The sequence below is a fragment of the Urocampus carinirostris genome, chromosome 2 (assembly GCF_059441175.1).
Source record: "Urocampus carinirostris isolate Australia breed hairy pipefish chromosome 2, RoL_Ucar_1.0, whole genome shotgun sequence".
NCBI lineage: Eukaryota > Metazoa > Chordata > Actinopteri > Syngnathiformes > Syngnathidae > Urocampus > Urocampus carinirostris.
The window spans coordinates 57,870,957-57,897,883 of record NC_142350.1 but is presented as its reverse complement, the minus strand read 5'-3'; the positions used below and the strand labels follow the sequence as shown (position 1 = coordinate 57,897,883).

Sequence of the window (26,927 nt, the reverse complement as noted above, 5' to 3'; positions counted from 1 at the left end):
GTCTGTGTGTGCACGTGAACGGTGTGTGTTGCGACCAACAGTAACTCCGATGTGAATATTAAAATGGATTTTATTTCATGAATAAATTGCCGACCAGACTTTATCAGCGACTGAGTACATCATGGATTACATCGAGAGGCAGTACTAAACCTTACATTCTGGCTCACCTACGTGAATGCATGAATAGCCTTTGAACTGGATGTAAAAATAGCACACAAAATGGGTCAAAGTGATTTTTCAGGAAATATTGTAATGATCATTATCTTTAATAACATTATCAATTCTTTTTCTAAATTAGCCTGTAATCAAAGCAAAGAAGATGGATGTTTTGGTGGTTGGCTCAGCTTATTTAATATACTTCTAAAGACTACACTTGGTAATTGTTAAATATTAAAAATAGTAATAACTTATTTTAGAAATGGATATCAAACTGATAGCACTTCAAACTAGTCAGTATGTAGGAAGTTGAACATCCTTGTAACATATTTGACACTTAATTTTTCCGGATGAAACCCACGCATACACGGGGAGAACATGCAAACTCCACACAGGAAGGTTCGATCTCATGACCTCAGAACTGTGCCGCACACACGCTAACCACTGCACCACCGTGCTGCCCACATCTTATATAAACTTTTAGAATGTTGTACCTGTGGGAACGTTCAAACACTCCATATCAAATACTTTTTGCGATGACATTACAAAGATAACCAGTTGTTTGTGCAGAATGCATAACCATATATTTGTTTCTGATAATGATAAAACCATTTGTATGATAAGCAATCACTTTGAGTTCCTCTATCATTTGTTTTCCTGGTTTCCGTAGAACAGATTCAACTGTGTTGTGCTTATGGAGGTTAAATGATGCAACATAGTAGAACAGAGAACCGATCAGAACGCTTTATAATATTTGTTGCCACTAAAGAGAATTTACATATTACAAAAGGTCAAGCGAAGAAGAAAAAACTTTTTTTTTTTCAATACAGAGAAGTATTGTGACACCATTTTATCCCATACGCTCTGGCTCAGCTGCTCCTGGTTCTTCCCAAAAGCGCAAGAATGTAGATGAAGACGTTGATAATATCTAAATACAGGTTAAGTGCGGCGAAGATGTGTTCCTCGGGATGCAGGGAGAGTTCCTTGTTGCCGAGAAGCAGCTGGGTGTCCACGGCCAAGAACTTAAACAAATGAAAGAACTTTCATTAAATCAGAAAAAGCCATGCAGAAATACTCACACACATCTCAAATTTTGTGTGTGTGTGTTTATATATAGCTTATTTGCAATTTTGACTGGCGGTGACAATAAAATGTTGTTCATTTGAATTCATCGGAACACTATTCCGTATACCAGTTATGTGCAGTCAGGGGAGGCAAGCGAGGCTTTACCTCACTTGTCATTGTGGAATTATAAAATTAAATATAAATCAAATGGTGATTTTTATTCAGTTTTAAACTTCATTCTCATTTAACTACACATTTCTTTGGTTTTATTTTTCCAAATTGTTGAATTTTCACATTATGAATATGATTCATACATTTAGTCTTCACTTATTAATGTGCTGAGCAGGTGCAGACGCAAAGTGAGGCACACAATTCTCCTGTCTCAAGGCAGAGGGCAATATCGAGGCCAATGATTCTGCTTTGGCCCCAAAACAACAGAATAAGTGACCTTTATTATTTTTACTTTTGGGGTTTTCTTCCCTTTTCTTTAATTCTAATTGTTCATCTTATGTCTTTCTTTTTACCCGTTTTCTTTATTTTTGTTTTTTTCATCTTTCCTTAGACTTTCCTTAGTCCTGTTTTTCCTATGATTCATTTTCCCTTCATTATTTTCCACATTTTCTCATTTTTTCTTCTGTTTTTCTCGTTTAGATGTAATAATAAAATAAGTGAAATACTGCTTAAGATAGGATAACTATCTGCCAGCTGAATAATGTTTGATTTGTAAAATCTTTAGAAAAATATATAATACATAGTAATAAAATAATAATTTATAATAGTTTATCATTTATAAAGAATATGAAAAGAAACTGTACAAAAAAGCAGAAACATGATGAATCTTTAGAGGTTGAACTAAGGTTTCTTTATCATGTTAAGGTTTTGAGTTTTTCCTTGCACTCATGTAGGTTTTAGATCAGGGGATGGTGTAATACTAATCTGTAGTTTGCAATAATATGTGGTCTGTACAGCCCTTTGAGACTCCTTGTGGTTAGGGGTGTCACAAATAAAAATGACTTAACTTGATAGTGTTAGCGACTTAACAGCAAGTCAAGCCATCCAGTCATTTTTTCTCATTGCACGGACTTTTTTTTGTATACAGAGAATGAACCATCTATTATTAGAATAAGCAGCACATAGACTTCATTTATAACTTAACTTAAGACAACATTTGTTTTCTCTGCTACAGTTCATATATTGCTTTCTAGCTCTTCCAATAAAATGAGGAATAAGATGTAAGTAAATCTGACTGTGCCTCAACAGACCCAAACCTCACTGATATATACATATAGAAACATCAGAATCACAGCTGTTACGTAGTAGATGCTAGACCTACGTAGCAAATTGGTGCATTCATGGTACTTTTACAAATAAGCAACTCTGCTTCTCTTAGCTTTCTTAATGTTTGTGAGAAAAATTGTTCTGATTTATTGTTTTCGTCAGATGTTTTAAGGCGGGCTTTCATAGTCAGGTTGTAACCAATCGCTGATTAAAATCCGCAGGAAAATAATTTGACTGGCCCCAATGAAGAATTTTAACTTTTTGTTAATCATATGAGACTTTAAAAAAATGTATAAATGTATAAAACAATCAATCTCTTCAATTCAGGAAACCAATCAGTGTCTTGCATTTGTGTGAGGACTTACACAGGTGAAAAGCAAAGCTGCCAATCCAGCATAAACAATATTCAGGATCTGGTTACGTATGATGATGCACAGCAGGCTGAAAAGGACGAGGACAACCAAGCAGACGAACATCACGCCATAACAAGAAGTGAAGTCGTACTTGGTCTGGGAAAAAGGATGACAAGCTTAAGTGGAATATCATTTTTTCAAACTGGTATTGGTACATTTAAGCGGGAGATTGCAACCTGGAGGGAGAAAATGACCACTGTGAAGCAGACCACAGCTGTGATGCCCAATGCCATGATCACTATGTCGGTTTCGTGGAAGCTGGCGATCATCCCCACCATGTAGGACATGCTCAGCGTTAAGATAGACTGAAAATTAGACGGAATATCTTTTAGTTTGAAGGGAAAAAAGAGATTTTATCAGAATTTAAAAAAAAAAAAATAAAAAAAAAATGACTTACTAATGCAACCAGGTTCCAAGGATGTTTCCTCCGGAGGTTTCCACAGCAACTGATGGCGAACAATGACCCCAAGAATATGACGTAGGATACAATGTAAGTCCAGACATTTGTCATTACGAACGACTTGATTACGCCCACAAAGGTGAAAACCATCACGAAGGAGAACGTCACTATAAGTTGAGCAGTAAGCACCAAGAAGACCTGCAGGGTGAAAGAAACAAATGAAGCTCAATTTTCCCATCCATCCATCTTAAGTCATCACATTTGTCTGTCTACGTGTTTTGTTGGACCGTTGGCGTTAGAACCGATGCTACTTTTTGACCATTTCTGGCAGTTAACGGGCACATTAAGTGATGCAATAGTTTTAAAAACACCCCTTGTTCTCTTTGTTTCGTTTTTAGCTTGACAAGACCAAGTGAGAACTTTTGACTCTGCTGCCATTATTTATCAGTGGTTCTCCAATCGGGGAAAATAAAGATCCTCCAAAGGGTATGTGACGTTTTTAAATACTTTTAAAAAGAAGCACTTGTGTTACACCGTAATAAACTATGCCATTGAAAACTGTAGTGTTCATATATAACCCGTATGTATGTTAAGGTACATTTAAAGAACAGTTGCTTCAAAAAATGCCTTTAAAATAATCTAACGTAACAACCATACCAAGTTATTTTGTTTACGATAAAAACACTTTGGATCATTTTGTTTTGAAACTTAAAAAATGTTCTGTTTGTTGACATACAAGCATGAAAAACTATTCGGGTCATGCAACTTTGCTTTTGAGTAATTCTAATATCCACGCAACGCCTGAGCTCAATGAAGCCTCGCTCATAATACAGGTATGAGCAAACTATGGCCCGTTTGAAACCTATTAGCCGGATAAATGAAGTGAAAAAATATGAAGGTAAATAAGAAGGTGCTGCAATGGGCACATTTCCCCATAAGATGGCACACTCAAATCACATTGAACGTTGTTGGGAATACATCCATTTCCAACTGCAGGATTGAGGGTTCCGCACATCGAACTGATGGGACCAAATCTTCTCTTTTTAGATTTGTTTTCAATCTGATTCAAGTTGGCCTTGAAGCCCATCATTAAAAAAAACAGATGAACTGAAAAGGGAAATTTACTGATAAGATTGGAGAGGAGAGAGAACGATCATGATGGTAATTAGAAGCTGCAATGCACATAGCTTCGAATACGTTTTAAACGAGGGCTGATTATTTGACGACAAAAGTGTGGTCACTATAGAGACAGAATTTAGCAAGCTAATAAATAAGTTGTACATATTTGTTGATGAAAGAAGTCACTGTGTCACATTTTTAGCAAGCAAAAGGCAATTTGTGACCTTGGTGTCACTCTTGTCCCCATGAAATCTTTCCCTTGTGAAATCTTCCCCATAAAAAGATGTTCTTTATAAAGCATCTTAGTTTCACATAAAAGTGTACTGCGCTCGTCGATGATGTTATCATCATGGCTGCACATTTCTGTATTTTGTATACGTATTTATATATTGTATACATTTTATTTCTCAAGAAAAACATACACCAACTGTTTTGCTTCAAAAATCAAATGTTTTTTATGTTCGGGAATTTTGGTGCTGCTAAATATTTTCGCACTACTTTTCATTGCACTATTGTTAAGAAATAAAATTGCAGTTAGGCCGGTCTCCAAGCACTACCTTGTAAATATTTTTGCCTATTCATCCGGACATTCTTTCATCTTTTTTTTTTTTTTTTTTTACGTTTAAGCCATATTACGTGTTAATCCTGTAGTGCAATGTTTAATCTTGTTTCAAACAATGTACCAAAGACAATTCAATTGTATTCTCAGATGAACAAAAAAAATAATAATTATAACCTCCATGCCCTTGAGTTTAGTGCTGAAAAAAACCCTGTCATTTTGCTTTAATTCTTAGGGTTTCAAAACCAATTTCATGACATGGGTCCCTGCAGAATTTCAGAAACCAAGATAGAGACATGATGGAAAATTAAGAGAAGTCAGAAAGGCAAGGGGAGAGAATGAAAATTTAAAAAAATATAAAAAAAACATACATATATTAATTCATTGCAATCGTTTGGCCTAATTTTATGTGTGATTATGTCGAATCAAATGGTGTGTTGAATCAATATAATTCTACATTCATGATCCGTTTTCTGTTCTTTATTATTTCCTTTTCTCTTGTGTGATAATAAAATGCGATTCATTTTACATATAACACCTTGTTCAAATACATGATTTGATTAAAGTGAAAAGTGTTTGGACTGTCAAAGGGACAAGACCTAGATAAGCTCCGGGTTTTCCCGTCCACTTATTTTTACTTTTGTCGTGTCACTTGTTTATTAAAGTTGTTGATTAAGGATGCATTGTTTTATCTGATGAAAAGTGGGGAAAAAATGTCAATCAATCAATGCGTCCCACAAAAAAGTTTGCCCAGCCTGTCGTAATATCAGGCATGAAAACGGGTCAGTGCTTAAAAGTGTGAGATGCGTGTGGGGGAAATTCATATTATTAATATTTACTTGACCTCGCGCACCCTTGAGTTTTGATTAATAATCGGCATGGAATGTTGTGTTGTTGATAACACACAGCCATGATTCAAATCAATGTTAACTATGAACACAATACCAACATAAAATTTACAATGTATTTATTTCATGTTCTTTTAATAGAATAGAATAGAATAGAATATACCTTTATTGTCATTGTTACAAAATGGGTTAACGTATTGTGACAACGAAATTGGGCATGACACTCCAGTTTTACACATTCACAGTGAGGTATGAGCCAAGAAGATAAAGGAACAGAGAAGATAAGGTTATAAAACAAGGGGGATAAGGCTATAGTTATCATTGACATGGTATTTACACAAGAAATGTCGGCATGTGGGATGTTACATACAGTGTTGTCGTGATACCGTTGGTATCGTAAGGGTTGTGCAATATTGCATTTGGTGCAAAGTCATCATAGTGCAAAAAATAGTCAGCATATGCATTGGTGCAAACATAGACAACATAGTGCAGAAAAAAGGAAATGGTCAGACATTGTGCAAGGTGAGCAGTAAACGTAGTGCAGTCGACATGTGCAAGAACATAGACATTAGTACCATTATATTCGTATGAGGTAGTGTTGGCACAAGTTTTCAGGTTTTTTGTGCTGTGTCTGTTTTGAGCAGTGAACAAACATAGTGCAGACAGCATGTACGTGAGTACCATTTTACATTCGTGTGAGGTAGTTTTTTGCAACAGTTTTCAGTTTTTTTGTGCGGTGTCTGTTTAGGGTGGTAATGGCTGTGGGGAAGAAGCTGTCTCTGAGTCTGTTTGTTTTTGCTTTGTGTGACCTGTAGCGCTTGCCGGAAGGCAGCAGGTCGAAGAGGTGGTGGCCGGGGTGAGAAAAGTCCATGATGATGTTTTCTGCTCTGCTGAGGTAGCGAGAGCAGGCAATGTCCTCCAGACTGGGCAGAGAGCAGCCGACGATTCTCTGGGCTGTTTTGATGATCCTCTGGAGCTTTTTCCTGTCTGCTGCTGTGCACCCAGCATACCACACCGTGATGCAGTATGTTAGGATGCTCTCCACTGTGGCTTTGTAGAAGGACACCTGCAGCTGCTGTTTTAGGTTATTTTTCCTGAGCAATCTCAGGAAGTGCAGTCGCTGCTGGGCCTTCCCTACCACCGCTCTGGTGTTTGCAGACCAGGAGAGGTCGTCGGATATGTGCACACCCAGAAATTTGAAAGAGTGGACTCTCTCTACACAGTCTCCTTTTATGGTGAGTGGTGCTGGATTCCTGCCATTCCTTCTGAAATCCAGAATCAGTTCTTTTGTTTTTGTGGTGTTCAATATGAGGTGGTTTTCCGAACACCACGTTGAAAGTGACTCCACCTCATCCCTGTATGCCGCCTCGTCCCCTTCAGAGATGAGGCCGATCAAATCTGATTCATCATCACATACACCAAAAAGTTGATTTCCTCGTCGTAATTTTTTGTGTTTGTTTATGTATTTCAGGACAACTTTTAGTTTTTTTCCATTCCCTAAGATTTGTCTTTAGTACCATGAATAAAAGTTCAGACGCTGCCCTACTTACGACCATTCGACTTATGAAAAACGGTAGATACAAACATTTTTTTCCAGGATGTCGAAGAGTATACGGACATTGCTGTAAGTTAGATTTTGTATTGTGTGCATCTTTTTACGAGTAGAGGACAGGACTGCAGCTCTTCTTTCCGCCGCTACAGAAAAAAAGAAAAGAAAGAAACGTAGGAAAAAAGTAAATGGAGAACAAAAAGAAAAAAGTAACAGCTCGGAAAAAATAAACACAATGAGACTTTTTTTAAAGCAATTTTTAAAAAAAGTAGAAAAAAACACAGAAAAAAGAATAAAAAGTTTGTGTTGCATTCAAATAATTTCCAATTGTATCAAGTGAATCTTGTTGCCAACATTGTACTTCCACTAAAAATGTGACTAAGTACAGTTCTGTATCTTGCAACCGACTAAATAAACCCCCAAAAATGATAATATTATGCGAAAAAAATATATCAGGAAAAAAAAAAAGAAATGGATATCTTGTGAAAGAATTGTAATAAAAGACGACGTTTGTAGGCCGTACAACCTTTGCAATAGTACATGAGTCAATTCATTCAAAAGAGAAAAATAATTTTGCATTGCCAAGTTCAACGATCGTAAGTAAGGCAGCGTCTGTATTAATGTTTATTTTGGACATGTTTGATAATTAATTATCTTGCCACACTTGGGACTATGGTTGCTCACTGTTGTTTCAAGCGTTGCTCACCGACTTTGTGTGAACGCTCAGACCCGTGGAAAATTACAGGGAACATTGGTCCTGACCCACCAGTTAAGAACATCTGGTCTACGACATGCAGTTAAGTAGCTGAGTATGTCAAAAAGCGAATCTTCCGTGTTGCTTAGGAGCGCCTCGTTGTCTGCTAAGGAGAATATGTGCATGTTGAAGGAGTTGGGGGAATCGGTTTTCACGTGTCGTGGTATTGGTATTTAATTGACAGTTGAGTGGGAATGGGTTTAGTTGCATTTAACTGGCACTCGCAGTGTTTGACAACAGATAAAAGCTTTCCTTTTTCTTAATTTTGAAACCTACACTCTCCGGCCACTTTATTAGGTACACCCATCCAACTACCCATTAACACCTAATTTCTAAACAGCCAATCACATAGCGGCAACTCAGTACGTATGTAGGCCGTACAACCTTTGCAATTCAAGTCAATTCATTCAAAAGAGAAAAATAATTTTGCATTGCCGGAAACTCAGCAAAATGTAACTTGATGTCAAATTTTGGACATGTTTGATAATTAATTATCTTGCCACACTTGGGATTATGGTGGCTCACTGTTGTTTCAAGCGTTGCTCACCGACTTTGTGTGAACGCTCAGACCCGTGGAAAATGACAGGGAACATTGCCCCTTAGACATCAAAATTGTGGATGTCTCCTAAAGATGAGAAATTTTCATGCCTGCAATGTTTTGGGTTTGGTTTTCGGTTTGTTGTTCAAGAAAGAAACACTGCCCCCTACCTTTCGAATGAAAGCTCTTCTTATGGTTTTGTTTTCCAATCCACAACCGAAGTCCTGGTTGTCATGAAACGGTGGTGGGTCCTCCTCATCGTGGAAATCACCTAAAAAAAGTCCACCATAACACCCCCAAAAAATGCCGTTTTTTAAGTGTACCGAGTTCAAGACGAAATAAAAACATTAACCTTTACCACGTATGTTGTCGTGAAAGTCATAAGCGGGCGGTGAATATGGCAGGGACGCTTGTTTGTTCGTACCGAAGGCTGCAGGTACACCAGGCCCGAAAGTAGCCGGAGGGGGCAAGGGTACATCTCCCGTGTAAATGTTCGCCCCTGAGGCGGGCGCAAACGACGTCTCTGGCGGCGGCAGTTCCTCTTCTAGTCGAGTGTATGCAGTTTTGTTGTTATCTGTGGCCATTTTTGTCAAGAGAAATCGAGTGGAGACGTCCGGTTTGTATGGAATAAATTATAATAACTATAGGCCGACGGAAGAGATAAACACACGCCCCCTGATGATGACGACATGATCACGTGATCGTCCAATTTCCGGGTTATGTAAATACTCTTTTTTTAAATTAAAGACAAAACACACCGTCCGTCGATATATCCCGTCTCAAATTTCATGTTTTTATTTAAAAATCATTTTTTGTTTAAAAATTGTCAACCTTTAAACCCTCATGGTGCCAAATTGACAATATAAAGGTTTGTCTTATCTTTCGTGATCAGTGTCTCCGGATAAGCAGGGTTGGGTAGGGTTGCTTTAACTTGATTACTTTCAATTACTTTTGATTACTCTGTAATATGCTAATAAAAGAGAAAATAAACTAAATATGAATACAATTATGACTCACAACACGTGGTAAGCTTTCTCTCCTGGCTTTGATCTCCGGCAAAACTACCATAAAATGCGACAGAAACAAAATGAAAATAAATCCAAACAGCTTGCCAACATCATTTTTGCCGTTCCATGTATTCCGTTACTCCCCAAGCCTGCATAAAATGTAGTCATTTTATTCGTATTTAGTTTCTTTTGTCTTTTATTAGCATATTTGGTATTGGAGTAATCCAAAAGTAATTGAAAGTAATCAGGTTAAAGTAAACCTACCCAACCTTGCGGATAAGTTGATTTTTTTTTTCTGTAATTTTGGAATAACTACACTAAATGTTTTATCTGTTTTTTTAAATTGATTTATTTAATCTTGCTTTCTATAAATATAACAAAAAAACTAAAATGAGTAAAAATTATCTGCCAGTGGAACATTTTTTTTACTATGTTCAATTTTTAATGAAATGAGAAAAATATTGAAAATCACCAAATATATGTGAAAGATTTGTATTTTATTTGATATTATTTTAAGCAGTGTAGTCCTAAACAGTCAATGAGCATGCTGTCCTCATTAAAAAAAAAGGTAATCTGCTGCCACCTACTGGAGAAGATGAATGTTGGAGTTACCCAGCAGACCCCTGGATGAAAGAATACTGAACATCCATCCATCCATCCATCCATCCATTATCTGCACCGCTTATACTCAGTAGGATTGCGAGGGTGCTGGAGCCCATCCAAGCTAACTTCGGGCAGTGGGCAGGGGACACCCTGAACTGGTTGCCAGCCAGTCGCCAGGCACACAGAGACAGACAACTCACTCGCTCATTCACACCTAGGGACAATTTGGACCGGCCAATTGCCCGGAGGAAACCCACGCAAGTACAGGGAGAATATGCAAACTCCAAGCAAGAAGGTTTGATCCCATGACCTCAGAACTGTGTCACACATGCGCTAACCAGTGGACTGCCGTGCTGCTGAATACTCGACAATATAATGCTATTTTCAGGGTTGGGTGGGGTTACTTTAACTTGATTACTATCAATTACTTTTGGATTACTCCAATACCAAATATGCTAATAAAAAACAAAAGAAACTAAATATGAATAAAATGATCACTCACAACACGTTGTAAGCTTTCTCTCCTAGCTTTGATCTCCGGCAAAATTAACATAAAATGCGACAGAAACAAAATGACTGTAGTGCCTCTTTCCGCCGCTACTGGCATGTGGCGCTGTGGGATGTCACCCATCATCCACCCCTAAGAAGAAATCCGGCTTCTACTTCCTAGTTCGTGTGTAAACATACTACATGTACTGTATTCTCCAGCACACTAAAAACTTTGACGTTCTTATTGTTTAATATCTCCTGCATCCATGCAATATGGTTAGTGTAAAGTGTACAGAAGAGGAGAGCCGTTTCTTTTGAAATGAAAGGTAAATAAGAAAGCTTGATGCGGTTGAGAAAATGGTTGGATCGCTTTTTTTTTTGCCACTTTTTACCACAGAGGAGGAAATCGCCTAACACTTGAAGCCCATCTTCCAAAAGTAAGTTAAACTCAACTTTATTTATCATTATAGAGCATATTTTTGTACCCTACCCAACCCTGGTAATAACCCTTTACTTTTACATTAGATATAAAGTCAGATAAAAGCATAGGGTTTAATCAAATTAACAATGGATGTTTGGCAAATTATACGAAACACACATACATTTTTGTTCGTTTTTGGGAAGTTATTTTAGTAAAAAAAAAAATGTTCCAGAAGTATTATGTAAACTGATAGGTACGGCTGAAACCAGGTTTTGGCAACCCAAAATGTTGAAAGAGCTTGATTAAATCCCTCCCCCCAAAAAACAAAAATGAATGCTTTATACAAGCCTTATAAGGAAGACAACGCATACTGTTTACATCTATATTCTTTGGAAACCTTTAAGAATGTTTGTGTCATGTTTGTTCTCCTACAGTCACCATCTCTTTCCAGCATCAAACAATTTTGAAAAAGTGTCAGGAAGCCACTAGGAAGCGCCACAGAGCCGCATGCAGCTCCAGAGCCATTGTTTGCTGACCCTTAGCTTAAATCTGGTGGATCTAAATCAGGCCCACCTAGGGTTTTGATCCGGCCCGCCAGACATCACTGAGAGAAGCGAGAGAGAAAAATGAGCTGTGGTTTTAAATATGCCCGCCTGGTGTCGCCAAAGCCAGGCACCACTTGTGAAGCAACTAAAGCTCTATCTCTTTTGGTCTCTCTCTCTCTCTCTCTCTCTCTCTCTCTCTCTCTCTCTCTCTCTCTCTCTCTCTCTCTCTCTCTCTCTCTCTCTCTCTCTCTGTTTCTCTTTTTATTATTTCAGTCCTTCTACTTTTTTTCTTTCTCCCTTTTTACTATTTCTTTCTTACCTTCTCTTTCAATTTCTTTCACTCTCTCTCTTTCCCTTTCTTTTTCACACTCACTCTTTTTCTCTCTATCTCTCTTTGACACTACCTTTCACTTCAATTTTTTCTTTGTTTCTTTCTCTCCCCCTCTTTTTTCTATATTATGCTCTCTCCATTCCTCTCCCCTTTTCTTTCTCTTTCTCCATTTCTCTGTTTCTCTCTTTTTTATTATTTAATTCCTATCTTTTTTCTTCTTCTTTTTTTCCTTTCTTTCCATTTCTTTCATTCGCTCAGTTTCCCTTTCTTTTACACACTCACTCTTTTTTTCTCTATCTCTCTTTGACTCTGCATTTCACTTCTAATTTTTGTTTTTTTTATCTTCCTCTCTTTTTTCTATATTATGCTCTCTCTATATCTCTCCCATTTTCTATCTCTTTCCTTCTCGCTCTCTCTCTCTCTCTCGCACTCTTACGTTATCACCCTTGTTTTCTTTCTCTTCATCTCCCTCTCTTTCTCTTAAATCTACTAGGGTGGCCCCCGTGACATTTATTTTCTAGCATGTGGCCCTCAGCTAAAATGAGTTTGACACCCCTGATCTAAATCCAGGCTATTATATAAATCCTGATGTGTGTATGTGGTTTAAATGCTTCAAAACGGCTGTACCGATTTCCGTGAAAATTTACAAAACAGTACTTTAAGCCTCTGGGAGTGTATTTAGCCGTGTGCCAAGGCATTTCTATTACATACCAACGAAATCAATAAACATCTGCTTACGTACAATCGACTCTTGCTCTTTGGCACCCCCTAGTGGCTCCCTGGCGATCTTTCAACGAGCCACAGCCCCAACCACCTCGCTCAAGTACAATGCCCAGCAAATGCAAGCCCGGCAAAACGAAGCCCAGCAACACTGGGCCATTATGCTTTTTTCAAAATATATACATGGGTGTGGTCTAATTAATTTAGAATACGAAAAACACACAACCGATTGGAGGAAAATACATACGCTATGTCTTCTTTGGTAAACCTTTATTTTCTTACAAAAATTGACATCACTCAGAGGCATATCCAAACAGAATATTCGACACTTGTCATTTTCCCTTTAACGTGCATATTTCGAACTCTTCTTTGTAAAATGTTATATGAAATACCTTTGCATTTCACAATCAAATTTAAGGTGACAGAAATTTGTCAAAAAGCTCAAGTGAAATTTTATTAAAAAAAAAAAAGCAACATTCAATAAACGGGACATCATAAAGCTACATTAGTTATTGCTACTGTTCCACTGATTCTTTGTTCTTTAGACAAATGTTGACAAAAACCTTTTAGAGACCCACAAAAACATTGCGGATCAAACTGAACAGCAAACACAAAAATAAAAAGGGTTTATTGTAGGCATCCATAATAAATACATAAATAGCATAACTTAAAAGGCACATTAGGAAAATTAAACCACTGATTCGCATTCAAAAGACGTTTTTCGATGTGCAGTTTGATGTGTTTTTCTTCCAGCTTCAGCCATTTTCCTCATCTGTTATAGAAAATGTATGAAAACTACACACAAAGTTCAGAATAATGAAAGGGTGACATTTTAGGATTTAACAATAAATGTTAGAGGTGTATCAATTGCATTTTTACACCGCTTAATAGTTGTAAGAGTCAGGTTTTCTACGTGTTTTATCCATGATTATTTTGGATTGATCCACATTCTGCTCACTCTCAACTGTAGGAAGACTCACAAAGCTGTGCATTCAAAAGTTAATCTAGGTTACATCACATTTCAAGTTTATCCAAACATTTCCAAGCCAATTAGCCCAAACTTTTAATGATGTACAGACTTAAAGGGACACTAGAGAGAGCTGTTTGCATAGATTGAGTCAGAATAATGCACCATGATTGACTTGCTCAGTCACACGCAGAGGGGAAGACTCGTTATCATAAGACATAAATGCACTTGGGAACACTTAAAGAATACATATTTATATATATACAAAAAAAAATTAGTCATGAGGTTCAGTTAGTCTGTTTTAGTTAACATTCAATCCTTTCCTTGATGTATAAATATTAAATAACACAAAAAAATACTGATCTAATTCGAATAAAATACAGCATTTGTTTGCACATCCTGCCTTTTTCATCACTTTTCAAGTTAAAATTTTTGTGCGGACCACTCTCATTGTCCAGTAACGTAACCCCAGTTGTACAGGGGTGATGACCCCCCCCCTCCAGTGCTCCTTTTCACTGCATGCGATCCGTTTGCAGTTGTTGCGGCTGGTACTGGCTGAAGGCAGCTGCAGCTGCGGCGGCACCAGGGGTGGCCGCGGTAGCTAGCGGCTGCTGCATGGCGTAACCGTACCCGGCGGTGGTCATGTAGCCTGCGGGGGCCGGGGAGGCCGCGTACGGATATTGCTCATAGGCGGCTGCAGCGGCGGCGGCAGTGGCGGCGGCAGAGTATTGAGCGTAGGCGGCTCCGGTGTAGTCGAGATAAGGCGAGGAAGCGGCAGCGGCCGCCGCGGCAGCTGTGGCCGTAGCGCTGGAGGGCTGCACGTGAGGGATCACCATACTCGGTTGTACGAAAGCCTGAGGGTAGACATAGTGAGCCGGGATCCTGCAGGACACAAACACACGATTGGTGTCAAAAGGCGTCACGCCGCGTGTAATCCTGCAGCCGCCGCAAATACGTCAACCCAGTTTTCAGAACACAGCAAATCCATTCATTAACAAACTTGGAGGAAAAAAAAAACCCTACCTAGAATTTAAAAAACATAAGAAAATAAAATAAGCGTCATAAAAGCCCCTCAAATCTGAAATAGCAACCCCGCATCACCTAACCTGGCAACAAAATGCGAGCCGATCGCACGGCCCCACCACGTCGAGAAAACGGAGCGGGCGTCGTCGTGCCCACTCGGTCACGCCAACAGCACACCAAGGAGCATGCCCACACGTGTTAGGTCCTTCAACACAAAACCAAACCAAATCTACTGCAAACAAGTCCACGTCACTGCTATGAAAACTGCTAAATAATTCAGTGAGCTATAGGCTGTGAGCCACAGCACAATGCACTTTGTTTACACTTAGCTGCAATTTGATTCACACATACAACAACACAGAATATATGTACAGTATTTCCTCGTTGTACATATACATATTTGATTTGATTTTTATTGTATCCTAGTTTTTACACTTATTATCAACATTATACACCGGGATCGCAAAGAAAATCTCATTAGCATGTTTAAGTTAACGACAATAAAGACAATCCTGAATCTTTAAATTAAGGCCTAGCTTACCAAAACCCAGAACAATTTTATACAGTGGAACCTTAAAGGTGGCCTACCAGTGGTGCAACAGATCATCTGAAATTATATTTTCGTTTCAGTCACTTCAAGTTACTATTACACAAAGGAGTGGATAATATTGCTCACATTGAAATAAGTCTATATATGCAGATTAAATGTGTGTTTCTTCATATCATTAAACCAGGGGTCTCCAGGGGTCGTACTACTTTTTGTTACTAATTAGCTTAAAGGGCACCCACTTTGATATAAAGTTAAAAAATAGCAACTTAGTTGAATCGCTTTCTAAACAGCTAAAGGTAGTTTGATAGTTAGCCAGATAGAAAGCTAAATGCTAGATAGCTAGAAATGAGACCGACATTTAGCATGATAACTAGCAAAAGGTAAAATGTTAACTGGGTAGCAGGCAAAAAATGTAAATAGCTTGCTGAATAGCTAAAAAGGTAGGAAAATAGCTGACGACAAAGCTAAAAAGGTTGCCGAAAAACTAGCGAGGTAAAAAAAATGCACATTTCTTGCTCATTCGCTTTGTAGAACCCACAAATTGGAATTCTGTTGGTTGTATTTCCTGTAAAATGAATCAATACATTTGTTTAATACATGAATAGATTCACATTTATTTAATTGTTTAAAATTTTTCTCTATTATACCCATGACCTGGAATTTATTTGAATTTGTAAATTAACAATTGCGTTATTTCTATGTTGTTACTATGTTATTACCAGGTTAATTATTAAAAAATGGGCTAAATAGACTCAGTCAACTGATAAAAATATATATATATTCTAGGGAATCACAATGACCTAGTACTATTTTCAGAAAATGTACGCGCGAACCTCAACTGTCTTCAGGGGGCACCACGTTGGAGACCCCTGATTCAACCATATCCAGACATAGGCGAAGTATACCAACACAACACTACAATTCATACATTGAGCCAATGAGGGCCAACATATATCTGGGGATCATTGGACAGTGTGTCCCATAGATTTTTTTTGAGACCCTGGTGGGTGGACAGTGTAGGACAGGGGTCAGGAACCTTTTTAACTCAAAGAGCCATGAAAGCATAATATTTTGATTTTTTTTTTAGAGCCACACCATATACATTTAAGACAAAATTCAACAAAACGCTTAAACTGCTCTTCAGACACAAGGTAATTATTCAGCGCTTTCTATTTCAATGTGTGATGTTTGATAAAATGTACTAAGTAAAAATAATGCTACAGCCTGTGTCCCATATCAAAATAAATTTAGCACTTAAACGGTCTTCCTCACGCTCATTTTGACCGTCGTTTTTGTCATAAATAATGGCTTCAAGGTGCAAGCAAAATTTTGAAGTAAAAATGTCACAGAATACCTCAAATGAAGATACCAATGTATTTGCCTTCGGCGTAGACAGCCACTGGGTGAGAGATAGAAGGTAGTGCGTGCGCCGTGTGCATAACTCGCTGATCCCTACCACTCACCAAATCAAATTGCTCTTTCGTGCTTTACTGGCATTTTGGGCTGTTCAGTTTGTTCTTTGGGTTTTTATCATAAAGTTCTTCAACAGTGAACATACCCTTATTGTATAAGCGTCCAAACAAAAGGATTCCTTGACAATGTGCAGCCAAAGTAGAGTCTGTTGGTGTGACACCTTGACTGTAAACTGCCCTATATATACACTGGACCAAACCATCAGCGCTCACAGCGTTGCTTTGGCTTTGCGTGTACTACAATTACCTTTGCTCACGCCATAAATGGAACACAGAGAAACTTTGCGTTACCCCAATTTTGTTTCTGAGCCAGATGCAATCATAAAAAAAGCCTAAGGTTCCCAAACCCCTGCTCTAAGGTTTTACATTTTAAGAACAAAATAAAGAAGCTGTGATCTATAATAAACGTGGGGGCTTTTTTTTTTAAACTATTAAATCATAAAAACACTAGATATGAAAGGCAATGACACAGCAAACAAGTCACACCCACAAGGATTGGTAAATGAGACAGGAGTTTGCATTAAAAAAATCTGCTTGTGATTTAATTAGACTAAAAAAACTAGAATTAATCCTATGCTGATGCTGTACTTTTCTGAGGTATTGTATCGGGGGTAAACATACCAAAGGTATACGAGTTTTACATTTTTTAAATGTAATACTCAAATCAGTGATTTGGTAAATCACAGTATTATTTACCCATACTGCCGCTTTTATGATTGCTGCTATGACAGGATGCCAGTTCTTCGATGGTTTACAGGTTATTGTAATGCGCAACTTATGAACTACAGTTAGGGCCAGTGTCCACTGTAGCGTTTTCCTGCTCTGAGCCAACTTTATCCTATTTCAATGGCAGCAACGGATTTTTATGCTTTGTTGAAAATCCCGGTAATGTGGCAAGGCCCTGGGCAGATGATATTTCTGTGCAGAACACACAGCATTAAACATTTATTTAAGGTCGCTTAGAGTTGAAAAATGTTCATCTTTGGAAAACCGTACGCTCATCGATGTCCTATTTTACCCAACCATCTAACACAGTGCAGGCGGGGCGGGACAAACACAGCAACAATTGGGAGTGCAGTGTGTGTCAGTAAGAGCATGGGCTTCTGTATGGGGCAGGGCCTAATGGATGTTTATTTTGATTAACTTTGTGTTTATATTTTTAAAACTATTATTACAATTCTATTAATACAAGTTTATGAGACTGTGGCAGGACCAATTAAATCCTGGAAGCCCACCAGAATCTTCCTGTATAAATTAAGTCACCCATATGCTCTGTACCAGTAAGAATGACTTGTAAATCACTTGCTAAGTTAGTCCAACTAACTTAGAATATTTCTTAACACTTATGTTATGACTGTATAATGATCCAAACACAGCATTGTGTTTTGTAGAATATAAGTTATGAAGCAATAGTGAGCTGTGATTATCCATCTCTGGGGGCAACCTTTGTGAAATCTGTCGGATTAAGATGCGATCACAACCCTCAGGGTTCAGCCAATCAGGACTCTGCTTTAGAAAGCAGTTGAACTATGCTTGGTCAATAGCTTAACCCGAGTTTCTCATGTCATCACCCCTCGACAGCATTTTCAAAATACATTTTTCAGATAAAAATTGATCAAAGGTTTTCTCAGTCCTTAGAATGGGTATCACAATTAGATGAAAACTTCTCGCTCTATGTGCGACAGAAAATCTTGGTCGCGTTAACAATTTCCAAACTTAAAAGCCTAAAAAAAAAAATCTATACTCCCCTTGTACCAGTCGAGGGGCACCTAGCTTACATTTAGCTGCAGAGGAATTTTAAGGGCACTCAGAAAATATATAGGAGCAGGTGGGAGAGGTTTATATCTGTCCTTTTGGACATACAAGAATCCCCCCTTTCCCCCACATAAAAGTACAGATGTCAACTTGATTGACAAGGGAGGCTGGAGGTGAGGCTATTTTTGCCGCCCTTGTCATGTCCAAAGGACGCGCTGATCTCTTTCAGTAACACATGGCAGGCCACTTGGCAACTGGGGTGCCGAATCTCATCTCACGGGGAGAAAAAAAGATCTGCTAAGTAAATAATCGTATCTCTATTCTTAGCGAGATAAACAAATACCAAATTTGTACTTTATTTTTTGGACTTGTTCAAAATAATTCTGATACTGTTTATCGGGGATCACAGTGGTGGCACAAAACAACAAAAACTTCCTGAGGTTTTCTCTAAGAAAGCTAAAAGCTCATTTCTAAACATATTTTTGGTTTCAGGGGTGGATACATTTGCTAATTTGTAGTATTATGTTTCTTGTTTATTTATATTTTTCTTTGATGTGAGTGCCATGAGAAAATGTTACAACTCCAAATTAATTTTACTGAGCAATCTTAAAGAGATAGTGTTTATTATTTGACTGCTGGGTGTCGTGAACCCAGAAACAAATGCTACAAAGCATAAGGAAGAATACAGACTACGGAGAGTCAGTGACAAAAACACAAAATTTTGTTTAGCAAGTTTTTGGCCAACCGTTTTGAGGTTTTCGGGTACCTGTAGCAGCAAGACGACGAAAAATTATTTCAGCACACTTTAAGTGAGGCCCCTTGTCATGTAAGATTAATGCAAATTTCTCATCCTAAGAGTGTTTCCAAAAATGCGTATGAGTTTTCACTTGCTTAAATCCAAAGGTTTTTAAAAAAAATATAAAATAATTCATTTTTTTACCACTAAGTGCCGCTAAAAAATGAACACTAATTTTAGTATTTAAAAAAAATACTACACTCTATAAGGGGTAAAAGACAATTTTACTTGAAAAAATGATTTTATTAAATTGTATTATGACATTGTTTTGCTTAAAGGAGCTGTAAAGAATGAGACTTTTTACTCATTGCTGCCACCTCCTGATTTGTATCATCATTTCAGCCTCTGTCAGCTTGTTCATGACACACGTGCATTTCTTAGCTGCGCTAGGATAAACTCTCTTTTTCATCTTTATTGGAGTTTGGGTTGGTGTCTTGACTCTACTTGAAGCAGGCCTTTTATTACGTTCACCATTTTCATGCTACACTAACAAACAAAAGTAAACCAGCTATACCCCCAATCCGAATTCCTCTTCTGTAATAAGTTCCGCCCCGAACAGCTTTGCTTAAAGTACGATAAAAGCAGATAGACGCAGTGCAGGAAAAAAGACACAAAGGCTCTTCGAACTTAGTTGAGCATCGTTAACACTTACTTTATGAATATATATTTAACTTTCAACTTATTTGAGGACACCTCAAACGATCCACCCCATCTTTAACTTTTGCTGTGTTTTTTTGGATGTTCAACTCGTTAGATGCCATTGACGGCTCTCAACGTTATCGACATCAATTTATAAACTACCATTAATGGTTGCAAACGTCAATGAGAGTTGAATTATTTCTGCTCAATTCCTCTTATCATTTCTGTTGGTATGAACACATTTAGTGTGGAAGCTGTCCATTTTCCATTTAGGAAAGATGTAGGTTTAGCGTAAAAATGAAATTGCAGTGGGAGCTACATTGTAACGAAGACATCTATGAGTACACTTTCACCGATAAACTGACCCATCCACCATTTTGAAAAAAAATAAAATAAAAAAGATTTGGCACTTGCGCATGCCCTTGCTTTAATGCATATTTTGCAGTTCTTCCAGTAGCGAGCTAAATAAAGGCGCTTTGTATGTGGGCAGGACACGCGAGTAATCTGCAGCATGTGTCCAAAAGCCTTCCACCTGTTGTCCACAGCTGAGCGGCGATGCCTGCGCACTGCATTATTAACAGCACCGGTTCTATTTTCCATCCGAATTTGAGAGGCCGGGGAGATCATTGCAGCAGACAGCTGCTGCCCGTGAGGCGCGCTCGGATCTCGTGTCTGCAGCTTAAACATTTGTCTGTTGACCTACAGAGGTCTACAGTTTGCAAGGCTCATTTTCTGAAGGTATACAACTGAAACCAAAGCAATGGGTTAATGAAAAATAAAAATAAAAAACTCCAGCATGCAGGCTGAATTTGTTTTGTTGCAGGGAATTCTTTGAGAACTCTTAAGATCTTTTTTTTTTTATGTGTTCACAACAAAACATGAGCGTCTTAAGGTTAACTCAAAAACGAAGGGAGGCGGTATAAACAGCAGGCTTTGCAAAAAGGAATTAAAGAGTCAACAACCCATTGCAGTTACACCGCCCTAGTAAAACTCAAATCGTCGAGGGAAAAATAAAAGAATCGACGCCCCTGCCCAAAATAGTTGTAGAAATGAGCACACAAGTTAAGCTGGACACCACTTCATACTGAAAACAAGGCACACACCAATCTATGTGCTATGAAAACCAACCCAAATCATCAAAAACAAAAAAGGGACACCCATGCATCTAGTCACCATTGAGTTCGTTTGTGTATGTTTACAGGTAACACTTTAGCGTTCTGCCCAATAGTAGACTCGGCTATTCCTCAAACCATCATCTGCTATTTAAACCGTTACAGAGCCTGTCAGATCAGAGAGAGACACAGACAACATGAAGTCAATCCGGCAGTTGGCTAAGAAAGAAGGGAGGGAGGGGAGGACACATGTTCAATTCCGTCACAGCCAACACTGAGACGAACACTCATTCATCAGGGGGGAAACAGGTGATGGGCACAATGAAAAGGGCATGATAACGTGACCGTTCTGTGGCATTTTTTTGAAAGCGGTGAAGGTGGGAGTTGTGCAACATACCCATAAGGCCTTTGGATGAATGCTGGATGGATCTGAGGCATGCCAAATGCAAAGCCTAGAAAAGACAACAAGTTAGAAAGGAATATTCTTTATTGTGAGGCACAACATTAAACTTCACCTTGAAGGAATACCAAGTCGTTAAGATTTCTCTTAAAAAGTATAAGCGTTACCTTTACAGTGGGATTTTGTATTAAAACACACCATTGCAAATGAATTTGATTATTTCTACAGGCTGAGTGGTGACTTGGAAGTATTTTTGTATTTAAAACAACTTGTCAAGTACACCAGTGTTTCTTTAGGTAAACTGTCCGACTTTGGAAGACTATTGATTTGAAACAAAAGAATATACGTATATGATGCACAATTATTTAAAGAACATTAGGTGAAAAAAAAATAAAACATTCTGTGCAAAAAGCTTGTGCAAAAGGGAGTACACAAAGAAAACAACATACATTTTTATGGGTGGAATAACATTTTCAAGGCTGAGTGCTCCAAAAGGGTTATTTACGACAAATTAAAAACTAAATACAGGGATCAGAATGGAGATTTTCATTTTCAGCTGAAATAGCCAGGGTCCAGGGGCCGTAGGCCCCGGCCAGGACCAGGGCGGAGCCCGGTGGGGGGCTGAGGGGGGCAAAGCCCCCCTGAAGCCAACAGCATTTATCTTATTTGCTATGTGAAAATTGCACTAGAATGAATTAAATCCAACAAAACAGAAACCATGTATTTTTTATATATATATATATATATATATATATATATATATAAAATACATGGTTTCTGTTTTGTTTTATATATATATATATATATATATATATATATATATATATAAATTAAAAAAATAATAATATATTGATATTAAAAGCATTTGTAATATTGAAAATTATCATGATGATACAAAATAATTTATTTTAATCATGTTTATAACAAATTTTAAATTTTGTTTATCCTGTTCTAAATATTGTATAAACACAAAAGATAAAATCATTTCATAAATAAATAGATTTATAAATACCTCAGATTGGGATTTTCTGTCACACAGGGGAACCAGTGGTTGACTGCTGCTAGTATTTGAAGTGGAAGGATTTGGAACGGCCAATAATGTTGAACCGGTGGTGTTACTGTTAGTTTCACTGCCGATTTTAAATGCGGATCCGAGTGCATAATTTGATCGCCGGCAAGCTATTTTTGCTTTGTGCTTGTTCATTTCAGCATGATCGATCAGTGCCACACAACCTCGCGTACCATAATTGATCAGATCGACACAGTATAGACACTTTGCTTTCCCTGGAACATCACACTTTGCGATGAACTGGCTCAAAGTTTCTGTAACTTCCTCGATCTTTGCGCCGATTTTAACGTTTACTGTGACAGTCTTCTCCAGCCATGACCACTTAAATTTATTCTTGATTCCTTTATCAATCTCGGAGACAAAAGCCTCGTCTTCTTTTCTTAGTATTTTCATATTTACTTTTTCAAACACTCATTTCACCGTTTGAAAAGACCGGAAAAAGCGCCATGTTTGATTGAGAAAGCCAATGCTCTGAACAAAAGCTCCGCTGATTGGTTATCAGCGAACCTATCGACCAATGGTCTAAATGCTAACTTGGGGTGATGAAACAGTCACGTATCATACCTCACCCCCCCAAAATATTTTCTTATCGAATTTAGACGATTTACGGGAATGACCTTTGGGGTTCAAAAACAGCGGAAATCCGCGGATCCGCGGAAAATTCTGATCCCTGTAAATAAATAAATACACTTCCAGGAGTGAACAATAAACACCTCTCACCTGGCTGAATGACTCTGGGCTTGGCCCCGAGGTAGGCCAGGTTCACATTTGCCTTTCTGCCATCTATAATGGGGTTGGGGTCTTTGCAGGCTCGGTCAGCCGAGGATCGGTCTGCCATGGTCACCTGGAGGAAGACAAAAAGATACTTTAAACGCGATTAAAAAGTTTAAATCAGTTTTCAAATTTAGAAACAATACGTAATATCTTGTTTTTTGAAGTGGGTTGTCTATATAGGATAACATATGGCATTTTAATGTCCATACATAGTCTATGTCACCAGGGCCATTTGGGTGCCCTAAGCACAAATGCTTTATGGTGGCCCCCCTAGTGCGCGAAACGGTCGCATCCACGTGCCCTCCTGGTCAGTTTGCATAGGGCCTACGCAATGCGCGTTATGTGCATTTGCGGGGCTACGGCCCTGGATGTCACAAATAATGAATCGTGTGCTTGTTTTGTTTAACTGTAATTCCTTTATATTTTGTCAAAATGGGCTCATGATTTGAACCTTCACAAATGATTCTAGGTGATGTGAAATTTGGAATACCAACCACTATATACACAAATTTTTAAAAAGCAAACCCGATCTTGAACAAATTTACAACAATTTTGTTTTTAAAAACATTGTTGGACGATAAAGATTTAAGGAGAGCCATTGTCGTCTGACAATCTGAAATACACTAACTTTGGACATCGAAAATCACATATTTTGCTTTTTGTGTTAGAGTTAACATAAAAATAAAATTTGATTTAATTTTCCTTTCCTAGTATGATATGCAGTTTCTTAAGATAAAATACAGTTTGGAATATATTCTATAATGGCATCAACACTACGTAAAAATAATGCCACAGATTTTTAGTATTGGGATTACTTGTTTTTGTTATGTTTACACAAGTAGTTCAAGTTCAGACTTTAAATCAGTGTTTCCCAACCAATCTGCAGCAGAACACTAGTGTGCTGTTAAAAGTCATCTTGTGTGCTGCGTAAAATTTCATATATTCAGAGCCAAGTTGATAATTATTGCCAGAGGGTGGGTGTTCTTCAATTCATCAGCGGACTAAAAGTTTACTTATACATTAGGTGGTAACACATAGGTATTTTTACAATGATCTATGAGGAGGTAGTGAGCGTAGACAAAGTTTGCAATTCATTTTGCAGGGAGATGATGTCTGATTTGTAATTGAAGGGGAAAAAAGAACAAAATACATTATTAAAATAAATAGTTTGCTGTCAGATCATTTTAGGAATCATTTTTGTTGTTTTCTTGAAAAACAAGATGAAAAAAAATAAAGTAAAACAGGTAAATGATATAATGAAAACAAAAATGTACATTATTAAGTAGAAAAGACAACCTGTATTGCCTCCTGACCACAAGAGATCACAGTTAATTTTCACAATATGGCAATTAAAGCTTTTATATCCCAAAAAACTTTAAACTGGTGCGAGGAATTGTTTTTTAAAACATTTACAAAGGACGGTGTAATTTGTAATAAAAAAAACAGTGCCTTTTGTTTAGAAAATCATTGAAAAACACCCTAAATGACCGTAACACCTGTTGAACGGCAGGAATACTTTAGTCAGGGACACCTTTCAACATATTATCTTCAAATTGGCAGCAACACTCAGAAGGTAACAGGTAGCACGTGCTCGAAGAACATTAAAAAACAACTTGTTTTGTTTTTCATATTTTTGAAGTGAAGACTTACGAATCCATAACCTCTGGACTTCCCGGTCTGGCGGTCAGTGATGACCACAGCCTCTTCGATGTCCCCGAACACTTCGAAGTACTTCCTGAGACTGGAGTCGGTGGTGTGGTAGGGGAGCCCCCCTACGAAGATTTTGGTAAAAGTTGTGTCTTTCTGGGCTGAGTGCATGTTTTATAAAGTAAGTTGGGAAAGAAAGAACTTAAAAGAGGCACTTGAGAGCAGAGTATAGGGTCTTAATGAAGTGACGGCGCGTGAGTGTTTGGAGCGTGTCTAGGACGCGTCAAGTCCACTGCTCGCTAGCGAGGAGGAGGAGAAGAAAGGAGGGAGGGAAAAAGAACACCTGTTACTTGGTTGCCTACTTGTAAAAGTGTGTAACACCTCAAAGTAACTCCAAATAGTGTTAAACTTCACCTCGAAACTACTACACAGTCGACCGAAGTTCGTGAGAATTATTTAAACAAAAAACGAAAACGCTGCTAATGTTGTTTATTACATTGTGGGTGCGGGTGGTGTTGATGTGTGGTGGTGCTTGCGCGACGAGTGCCCCCTGCTGGTCGGAGGTGGTTAAAGGCGTCATCTCCTCTGGTTCGGAGGGAGACAGGTGTGCGTTTGCTTGTTTGTTTGGTGATGACGTCGCTGCAGCTTTTATTCGTTGTTGACTTTAATTTACAGGTAGCGATGACGTCGTGGTCCATGGTGGAGTTTGTTAGAGTCAAATACAGAGGACACACAAAGCTGGTGGTCACAGGATTGGGAAATCTGCATGGTGACAGGCAATGTTCCCTCTTTATTGCTCACTACCCAGAACTTCTCCGCGCACAAGAAAATCTGGGCTCTGGGAGAAACCAATGAATAAAAAATAATAATAATAGAGAAGTAAAAATCTACCGAAAAAGAAACGAAAGAATAATTTAAAAAAAAGGAAAATAGAGAAAAAACAAGAGGAAACAAGAACAGGAAAAAAACAAGAAAAGAAGTCAAATGAAAAAATACCCAAATAAAAAAGGGATAGGAAGCTAATTAAAAGGAAACAAAAGGTGGATAAAAAAGAAAAAAAATAAGAAAAAGCAAGAAACTAATTAAAACGCTTAAAAAGAGAAAATAAAGAAACAAATAAAAAATATATAAATAGAGAAAAAAGAGGCAAGAATAGAGAAGTAAAAAGCTGGGGAAAAATAATCAAAATAGGGAAAAAATTAAAAGTAAAAAAAGCAGGGAAAAAGAAGAAAAAATAATATTTTTCTGATTAGTCGATTTGATTGGTCCTGTGTGTCCAAATATATCAAGTCAATCTTGTTGCCAACATTGAACTTCCACTAAAACGTGATTCATTACGGTTCTGCATTGTGCAACTAACTAAATCCCCCCCAAAATGTTAGTATTATGTATCATAAGATACTCTTTACAAAATGGAAATCACATGTAATAGTTCTTTAAAAACAATTTATCTTAGTGGGCCGTATAGCCTTTCCAATATGGCACCACTCGTTTCATGAATTTGATTTGCTGGATCACTCATTTGTGTATCCTCTATATACCATTATCCCCCACAAATCTGAATCTATTTCTATGTTTAGTAAGTACTGGCTTCTGACTTCCTCATAGATCGCCAACATTTTGCATCCACCCCTAAAGGTTATTGGCGTCTTTGGACACTTTGATGTCATGAATATAACTGTATATAATAATTTAGACCCTTTATTACTGTCTTTTGAGATATGTTTCCATAAAAAGGAAGAAATTATTCAGCTATGCAATCAGAATTATCTGTTTTTTCAGCCGCTCTCTTTGCTCCACGTGTGATACACGGATACGGTAACTATGGTGGGCGTGGCTTAGCGCTCTCTGACGGATCTAGTCAAGTCATGTTCGGATGTATTATCACAAGGAGTCTCAAAGGGCTGCGCAGACTACTGCAAACTACA

The 26,927-nt window shown here is 37.9% G+C and overlaps 2 protein-coding genes across 3 annotated transcripts; both read right to left on the bottom strand.

Moving 5' to 3' along the window:
• Window positions 1–52: 52 nt before the first annotated feature.
• grinab (glutamate receptor, ionotropic, N-methyl D-aspartate-associated protein 1b (glutamate binding)) lies at window positions 53–9,368 on the bottom strand. 2 transcript variants are annotated; one of them, XM_088327291.1, is made up of 6 exons: window positions 9,104–9,368; window positions 8,850–8,950; window positions 3,310–3,510; window positions 3,089–3,217; window positions 2,865–3,008; window positions 53–1,178 (listed from the first exon to the last, which is right to left on the bottom strand). In XM_088327291.1, exons 1-6 carry the CDS (start codon window positions 9,261–9,263, stop codon window positions 1,026–1,028), a joined length of 888 nt encoding a protein of 295 aa, XP_088183417.1. In that variant the 5' UTR covers window positions 9,264–9,368; the 3' UTR covers window positions 53–1,025. The 2 variants fall into 2 exon arrangements, with proteins under 2 accessions (XP_088183417.1, XP_088183416.1); XM_088327290.1 differs by having other exon boundaries at window positions 9,038–9,366.
• A 3,680-nt stretch (window positions 9,369–13,048) lies between these two features.
• rbm24b (RNA binding motif protein 24b) lies at window positions 13,049–25,575 on the bottom strand. Its single transcript, XM_088327288.1, has 5 exons — window positions 25,414–25,575; window positions 25,003–25,298; window positions 23,299–23,422; window positions 21,507–21,561; window positions 13,049–14,644 (listed from the first exon to the last, which is right to left on the bottom strand). The coding sequence occupies exons 2-5, from the start codon at window positions 25,168–25,170 to the stop codon at window positions 14,275–14,277; spliced, it is 717 nt and encodes a 238-aa protein (XP_088183414.1). The 5' UTR covers window positions 25,171–25,298; window positions 25,414–25,575; the 3' UTR covers window positions 13,049–14,274.
• Between the last annotated feature and the right edge of the window lie 1,352 nt (window positions 25,576–26,927).

What these genes read in the sequence shown, in the direction of transcription:
- grinab (XM_088327290.1), bottom strand. Translation starts at nt 9,263, where the DNA reads ATGGCCACAGATAACAACAAAACTGCATACACTCGACTAGAAGAGGAA. An exon ending in CTTTCACGACAACATACGTG is followed by an intron (nt 8,951 to 9,037) that starts GTAAAGGTTAAT and finishes GACTTTTTTTAG; the next exon opens with GTGATTTCCACGATGAGGAG. An exon ending in CAGCTTTGCTTTTCACCTGT is followed by an intron (nt 1,179 to 2,864) that starts GTAAGTCCTCAC and finishes CATTTGTTTAAG; the next exon opens with TTCTTGGCCGTGGACACCCA.
- rbm24b (XM_088327288.1), bottom strand. Translation starts at nt 25,170, where the DNA reads ATGCACTCAGCCCAGAAAGACACAACTTTTACCAAAATCTTCGTAGGG. An exon ending in AGTCCAGAGGTTATGGATTC is followed by an intron (nt 23,423 to 25,002) that starts GTAAGTCTTCAC and finishes GTCTTCCTCCAG; the next exon opens with GTGACCATGGCAGACCGATC. An exon ending in TTCATCCAAAGGCCTTATGG is followed by an intron (nt 14,645 to 21,506) that starts GTATGTTGCACA and finishes TGTGTCCTGCAG; the next exon opens with GATCCCGGCTCACTATGTCT.